Genomic DNA, 8,706 nt, shown 5'->3' with positions numbered 1-8,706 from the left:
AGGTAATGTTTAATAGAAAAGCTACCTAAGCTCCTCTTTCGAAGGATCATAGAGCTTGAAAAAAAGTAGAATCTCTTGCTTAGTTTTCTTAGGTAGGGAAACTGGCCATGAATCCTACGTTAATAGGAATTTATAATATAAAGCTTTTAAAAATAAACCTAAAATATGAAAAAGCATATAAATAAATGCATATCAATGAAATATTATCACCTGTCCAAGTTCTACCTCCAAAAACAGCTTAAGTTCAGCATTGTTAGCCTTATTTAATAATTCTGTCAAATCTTCCACCTAAGAAACACATAAAAATTACAATATAACATGTTAATGATCACCAAAAACATCATTGGTAAAACAATATAAGCACATACAGATTGAGCTTCTTCTAGAGAAGTCAGAGGACGATTTGGGCGGTTGGTTTGACTTTTGCGTATTGCCCAAAGCAAGAAACGTTGACATTGTGCCGGTATACCAAATTCTTTAGCTACTTCCTCCTGAACATTTTGGGTAGTTATTAGAGTAAGTTACATTTTAATATATAAAGTGGATAAGTAACTAAAGGTTATGCCTTAAAAAGAGCGAAAGAGATTTGCTTTTTAACACGGAAACTATGAACTTTATCATGATCCACTAAATCAAAATATATATGTTTCCCTATTTGTTCACGAAGATCCTCGTCACGAGCAACCTGCCAGCATTAATAGGCATAATATAAAAAATGAAGTATAAAGATTAAACATATTTCAAACGGGTCAGTGAAAGTTGTAACCTTTATATCAGCATATAGATGTGCCTCCTCAACATCTAAAGTATTTGAGCATAAAATGGACCCTTGTGACTTCCTTCTCACTTCATTCAAAACACTATTTTTAACCAACTCCAGTGAAATAACACCGTATGGTGCCGAGTTTAATGATGACATAGTTCGAAATGTTTCCCATGAATCAGGTAGAGTACCAAGAAGACACAAGCCTTGAACCTCATCATCAATTTTAACACCGCGTTCAGAAAGCCGGTTAATAATTCCCTGAAAAATAGTCAAGTGATCCGACATCGCAGTTCCATCATGGTACCTCAGACCCATCAGTTGTATGATCAAAAACAACTTACTATGATATGTCTTTTGAGCACACAGCTGCTCAAGTTTATTCCACATAGTATGAGCATTTATTTCTCCAATAATATGATTTAACATGTTGTCATCAACCCATTGTCTAATATACCCACAAACCCGACGGTGTAACAAGTTCCATTCTTCATTAGTCTTGTCTTCGGGTTTTTCAGAACAAATAACCGGTTGATGAAATCCGTTAACATAAAGAAGATCCTCCATCCTAGTTTTCCACAAATGATAATTAGAACCATTCAGGCTAATCATTCCCGAAGCATTCGTCTCCATTGTTAATCACAAGCCAAAAAGCGAATGCTATTACTTGTGATAACCTGTTAACAAACATTTATGATAAAAAAAATTATGTTTCTGCTTACATGATTGAAACCATTTATTTCATTCAAAGGTAATTAAACATGTAAAACAAATCCACCAAAAATAAGGTTTTCACTACTTGTATGATTTTATATATTTCATATGATTTAAGGCTTTGACACACTATTGAACAATATAAAATAGTATTTATTGTTTATTAGTATCAAGCCCACGGCCCGATTTATAAATCTTGTGTTGGATTCATGATCAATGTTGTTAGCTTGATAGCCAATTCACCACCGTAAACTCGACAAAATAAACAGTAAAATCAACTCCACATACTATTCTTATAATACGCCAACAAATTCAACTTTAATCCATGTTTACCTCAAAATCAATACCAAAGAACTCATAAACGAGACCAACTATGATTTCTTGCTTCAAAACTAGAGGATTTTCAAAATTGCTTTTAGTGTTAAATTTGATTTGCTATCAAATGCATTGAAAACACGAATGTGACTCTCGAGTGGAACCAAGTAGGATACCAAATCGTTTTGTTATATTTTTTTCAAGCATAAGAGCACTCAAATAGACGTATTTAATAATACTTGGCTTTGAAACACTAAAAGTCAAATATGAGAAAAACAAGTGACGGACGAAAATAGGAGACAAACGTCATTCATATATGTTGTTGGTAATTTTAGTGTTATCATGTATTTTAGTGTATTGAATGAACCTGTTAGTTGAGATAATAAAATGTTAGTGATTAATCGAGTTAGGTGATGTGGGAGTATGATACGATTAACTCTAATATTATTGGATTTTGTAATTGACTATTATATTTGGATTTAAGAAATAATCTTATTTGGGCTTAAGTATAATGTAAAGTGGGCTTCTAATTATTTATTTCGGCTCATATGGGAATTGTCATTAATTACTCGCTAGAATTATATCTATTGAGTATCAATGTTTTGATTCCTTGTAAGTTCACTCTCAATCGATTGCATATAGGCATGGGCGGTTACAACAAGATACCATCGATACATTCACAATTATTTCAATATTTAACTTCCATCAAGAGTAATCTTTGTTTTATTTGATAAATCATTGTGTGTACTGTGTAACCAATAAATAGATTTATTAGAAAGTGATTCATGATTCACTAATCAATCCATCGTTCTGTTCGATTGCCTATTTGCCTACAATTATATACAACGTTACAAGGTATGTTTGTTTGATCAGTTTCTTGGTTTTAGCCTACAACATACAACATATGCATCATCTAGTTACCGCCACTCATGAAAAAAATTTATGGTCAGTCACTGTTTAAACCGGTTCGGTATTCGTGTGGGATCTGTGAACCGGGTTTTTTTCATCCCCGATCTGTTATGACTTATGAGTTACTTATGACTTGTGAGGATAAACTCACTATTAGGCCATGTGTAGTGGGGCTACAATTGGGGCGATTTAGGGCCCGAAGGGGCGCGAACACCGCCCCCCCTGGGCGATTTTGGGGCGAAAAGGGGCGGGGGCGAGGTCATCTCGTCGCCTGGAAGAAGGGGGTGGTGGGGCTGGCATGTATGGATGTATGTGTGTGTTATATACATATATATATACTATTATTATATATAAATATTATTATATTACTAATTGTAGCCCCTATATCATTACACCCAAAAACAAATTCTCACCCATTGCTGACTGGACACCACACGACGTAAAACGTTCCAAATTGTAGCCCCCCACTACACATAGGCTTAATATACTGTTTTTACTTTTTGATGTTTATTGGAGTATTCAACAAGAGGACAAATTTTACGTTCAAACTTTCCAAAATATTAGTCACATCACATGCACCCAAGGTCAAATGGACGATTTCACCCTTTTCGTACTTCACCCAACCTCTCCCCACACCGTAAATACTGGCAAAAACCAACACTAACTGAGTAATTTCAAGCCCATTATTATTATCTCTATAAACAAATAAACACATAGTTTTCAACTCTTCAATTCATTCACATTTCACAGTGTGGGGTAGGTACTAGGTAGTAAGCTCATCAACGATGGAGATTCATCATCGCAATAATCGCCGACCAGTTCTTATTCTTCTAATCGTAGCGGCAACTGTGCTGCCGTCGCCGGAGATAAAGTAGAACTGTCGTTATACTACGAAGCACTTTGTCCGTACTGTGAGAATTTTATACTCAACTATTTATATAAGATATTCGATAACGGACTGATTTCAATCGTTGATCTTAAGCTCAGTCCCTACGGAAACGCTAAGCTACGGTCCAATGGGACTATCGTCTGTCAGGTTAATTTAATTGATTCATATTATTAGGTTTTACCGTTCGTTAATTGTTTGCATGATCTGGATTTAACTCTTTGATAAATTAGAAAAAAAGTTGTAGTGCAATTGTAACATGATGGTGTATTAATAGGCAAAGCCAAGCTTGAGCTCGTTTAAACTCGAGCTTGGCTCGTTTTAGTTTTAGAAGGCTCGGGTCGTTCAGAGCTGTATTTATAAAGCCTTGAATTCGGCTCGTTTGTTATTTATTATTTATTTGATATTTTAGTAGTTTGAGAAATGTTTAGAAAAAAAGACCTTTTTATTAGATTATTTAGTTATGGAAAATGGAAAATATAATTTATAGGATAGTTAATAATAATTTTTTAGTCTGGGTTTTCTATTTTGATATGTTGTTAAACTACGGATGTTAATTTACTAAACTAAGACTTAGGCAAAATAATAAAAAAAATAGATTAAATTAATAGTTAGTAAATTTATGTGTATTTAATAAATGAATAATAATAAACTTTTAAAAAATTTGTGAGGATTAAATTTGGAGTGACAAGTGACAAAACATGTAGATTTTTATTAGAGAATATAGATATAGATATCGATTTTAACTTTTATATATATTATGATACAAATTGTTTAATTATTTTTATCATGTTTACTTTTAGTAATAGTTAGTGTATAAGTATGGTAAATTAAAATTATATAAATAAGAAGGTGGTTTAGGTTCCTGGGCTGAAACTTAGAAGTCCGGTATGTGATTTTTTTTTAATAAATTTAAATTAACATGTTATGTTCCGTCATTTCTCCTTATTGATACATGAAACTTAGAAGTGTGGTGTGTGATTTTTTTATTTTTTTTTTTAATAATTGGAATTAGTAGGTTATGCTCCGTCATTTCTCCTTATTGATACTTGAAACTTAGAACCGTCTTATAGCCATGCCATATAAAGTGGTTAAACGATTCGTATTCATGTTTGATACTTGTGTTAAGCGCGCCGTCTCTAACCTATTAAACACGTTAAGACACGAACTGACAGCCCTACGAGCTGCCTCAAGTTCGTGCTAGTTTATGAGTCTTAATAAAAGCTCAGTCTCAAGCTCGTTTAGGCTCACGAGCTGGCTCGAGCTAGTGCTAGTTTATCATATGAGCCTTAATAAAATCTCGGGTCAAGCTCGTTTAAGCTCGGCTCGATTCGATTTTTTAACACGTCGATCTCAAGTAACTCACGAGCGGGTCGGGTCGTTTACATCCTGAGCGATTAATCAAGATTAATAGGGATTAATCAAATTGGAATTCATGTGTAATTTTCCCAATGTATATACATACCAAATTTTATATATAAAGTTTTCAATTTTGACTGGTTTTAACCAAATAGCGATTAATTTTCAACTAGTTGGTGGGGTAGCAACTAGCGATTAATCGGCACGTAGTTGAGATTTTTACAACCATCTAATTGTATAGAAAATAAGTTAGCTGATTGCATGATGATCAAATTAGGGCTGTTTACGAACTGAGCCGAACCAAGCGAGCGTCTGCTCGAACTCGGCTCGTATTGAAACTGAGCGGCTCGGTTCGGTTCGAATATAGGGAAACAAGCAGAAAAGTCTTGCTCGAACTCGCTTGGTTTACAACCGAGCGGCTCGGTTTGGCTCGGTATTGCTCGTTCACGATTTCAGAAAAATGGTAACTCCCGTCCACCACTGATTCCATACCTAGTCCGAAGACATGGCATGACCAGAATTAGCGTTATCATTGCTGCAACGATGTTAATCAGTGACGATTTGAAAGGATTAATAACCTATAAGCGTTCACAAGCTAGTGTCGATTTGAGGGATAAGTGGAAACGAAGTTCCAGTAGCCCAATAGGCGTTCATAAGCGTCGTGTCTTCCTCGTTCTAGTACTTGTTTAGCGCTGAATTGAAACAATTAGTCTCCAATTGAGCAGGAGAATTTCTAGGGTTTGTGTACAGGGAGAATGGTAAATGAAAATATGGTAGCTGGGTGGAATGAAAATGATGCTGGGTGGAAAACCTAGATAACATATTCAGGATCAAAATATATGCAAAGTAAAACTCATTCAGGGACCAAAACAAAACTTTTTAAAATACAAAGGACTAAATATGTAAGATGTGTTTCATTCATTTGAATTTAAATAGATGATAATTATAAATTAATTATATATTTGTATATATAATTATATATCAAATAAATAAAAAAGATATTCGAGCCGAACCGAATCGAGCAAGGCTTTGCTCGTTGCTTGGCTCGTTTGGAAACCGAACCGAGCAGAGCGGCTCGTTTACAATCGAGCAAAAAAACGAGCGAACAATTTCTGAGCACTTTTCGAGCGAGCGAGTTCGAGCGACGAGCGGTTTGGACGGCCCTAGATCAAATATGGTTACAGTTAAATACTTAAACACCACAAATAAGCCAAAGATGACTTCATGTTGTTTTGTTGCAGCATGGAGAATGGGAATGTGTGCTTAACAATGTAGAGGCCTGTGCAATCCATGCGTGGCCTGTAGTGGTAAGATTCAGCATAGTGTTTTTTTACTGTAGTCAAACAACTTAATTGTTCTTCAGTGACCATTTCCCTGTTATCTTAATGCAGAGTGACCACTTCCCTTTTATCTATTGTGTGGAAAGTTTAATTAATGAAGAGAAATATGATGAGTGGGGAACTTGTTTTGAGAAACTCAATTTGGACCCGAAACCTGTTACTGATTGCGTTACTAGTGGGTACAGTTACGAGGTTAGTTACTTGATTACATGTTTATCCACATTTGTTGAATTACTAATTTGTGATTTATTAATCATACATTTTTTTTGCAGCTTGCGCTGCAATATGAGGATGAAATAAACGCCCTTGAGCCTCCTCATACTTATGTGCCATGGGTTGTTGTGGACGGTCAACCACTTTATGATGTGAGGATATTGGATTATTTTTAATAATGCAAGTTTGTAACATAAATGAGTAAATGGCATTTGGCATATCTTGTTTTGTGAGTTGCAGGATTACCCAGATTTCATAAGCTTCATATGTAAAGCTTATAAAGGATCAACCGTGCCCCAAGCTTGCCTCGGTTTATCCCTCCCGACTACCACTCCAAACTACAGTGCGAAACGTTTCAATAATGTATGCTATAAAGAAGACGTTAATGCAAAGTCAAAGTCAAGACTTTCGGAAACCATCTCAGCAACCGATGCTTCCTACTTTAGCTTGAAGGATTCTATGTAAGGTTAATGTGGTGTGTTTTTACAACTCTTTCTAGCAGCCACTTTTTCTCGGATTTGTGGACTTTTAAGAGGTGTATTGGTAACTTATAAACATGTATAATTATGATACCGATCTGCACGATGTTTGTTGCATGCATGCGGTTAGCTTTTTGAGGGCACACTTTATATTTCACTGTTATATGATCCAATGCTAAGTAACAATTTTTGGAAGTAATCCATCTGAATATAAATCTTGATTTCACAAAAGTAAACTCTTAAAATACAAGTTGGTATTTGAACACCTGATTGATACATACAGGAGGTGGGAATCTAATGTGGGTGGAGGTCTGAGGATCAAATCCTGGCACCACTCGATTTACTCCGGGACAGTGGGACCGGTTAGTGGGGAAGCCCACTGATGACGTACATCATATAGTAGTACTCAGAAGCTTAAACAACCTCAAAGAGAAATACCCATGGAACATGCACTATTAACAAAGCTTGTGTAAGCTTCCATGGCTAGAATAAAGATGAACGCGGAAAGCGGATCACCTTGATGGACCTCACGTTGATGTTGTAATTTCATCGTGGGTGACCCTTGTTTACAAGACTCGAAATCAAAGTCCTATTAGAAGATTGAATACCTCTAATCTATGCAAAATCGAGTTGAGAGAATTGAAGGCATTCTCAAAGTTTATTCCGAATAGCAAAGTACTCGAACTTTGAATTTTTAGCCATGATATCGTCTCGTTGATAACAAGAGGGCCGTGCAGTGTATTTCGTTTAGAAAACCTGATTGTGTTTCCGATATAAATGACCCATTAACAAGATTAAGTCAATTCACAACACCTTGGAGATAACCTTAATCTGATTAGGTTTATGGACTGGAATTTGTTTGAAGAGGTTCGGTCAAGAACTTTGGGGATATAAAGTAAAGTAGGAGCCGCATTCTCGGTTAACGATTACATTTAATCGGAATTGAGACAAGACATTAACAAAATCTCGTTCAAGAAACTACCAATAATGCTTGATCAAGATATATAAAGTTAAAAAAAATCCGATTCTTGGGGGCGGGGTGCATGCACATTAAGGACATGACATAAATCTAAAGAGATAGGGTCCAAAACCCACCCACAGAACCAAGTAGACCACAGGATGGCCTCATATATTACCCGCATGTCATCCCTTATTATCCGCGGAATCAAGTAGACCACAAGATAGCCTCTTATCATCCGCGGACAATACTTGTCACTTATAGAAAGTCCGCTGATACCACCCGTAAGCAGAAGACCTGTCACCCATGGAGGAGACATACAATAAACAACGGCCAGTGATTGAGCCAATTACAAACCAAGATTCCGGGAGGGCGACAACCAGGAAAAAATGAATTGTGACCACACGTTAAGCCTATCATAGGACGCTAGCACTGTACCTCTAGGTGACAACCATCCACAACCGCCGGCTGTCACATCCAATCAGAGGCCTTACATGTGCTCCCCTATGAGAATAGAAGGTTCTCCTGATAGTGACAGCTCGGCCAATCCTTCTCCACCCCTCCGGTTATAAATACCTCACTTGGACCAACCGTTTAAGAATCTTTACTCTCTTGCTCTTACGATTACTCTCTAAGAACTTGTACTAGTTAACACGGCGGGAGGTGGTTACGAGAAGACCCTCATCTTCCCCTTATCGTAACGAGCTCACGGTGTTCGGTTTTGCGGGTTGAATCGGTATGCACTTCTGGCAATCAGATTGAACCATTAA

At 36.4% G+C, this 8,706-nt stretch overlaps 1 protein-coding gene across 1 annotated transcript; it reads left to right on the top strand.

The window, feature by feature from the left end:
* The first annotated feature begins 1,485 nt into the window (after positions 1-1,485).
* Positions 1,486-7,100, top strand: LOC143592374 (gamma-interferon-responsive lysosomal thiol protein-like). Its single transcript, XM_077072311.1, has 6 exons — positions 1,486-1,514; positions 3,542-3,737; positions 6,188-6,253; positions 6,338-6,478; positions 6,559-6,651; positions 6,740-7,100. The coding sequence occupies exons 1-6, from the start codon at positions 1,486-1,488 to the stop codon at positions 6,962-6,964; spliced, it is 750 nt and encodes a 249-aa protein (XP_076928426.1). The 3' UTR covers positions 6,965-7,100.
* Positions 7,101-8,706: the final 1,606 nt, after the last annotated feature.

Source organism: Bidens hawaiensis, unplaced genomic scaffold (assembly GCF_021521415.1).
Source record: "Bidens hawaiensis isolate Kalapana, Puna unplaced genomic scaffold, B.hawaiensis_p1.1 tig00001685_1, whole genome shotgun sequence".
Lineage (NCBI taxonomy): Eukaryota > Viridiplantae > Streptophyta > Magnoliopsida > Asterales > Asteraceae > Bidens > Bidens hawaiensis.
This window is presented reverse-complemented; position numbering and strand designations above follow the sequence as displayed.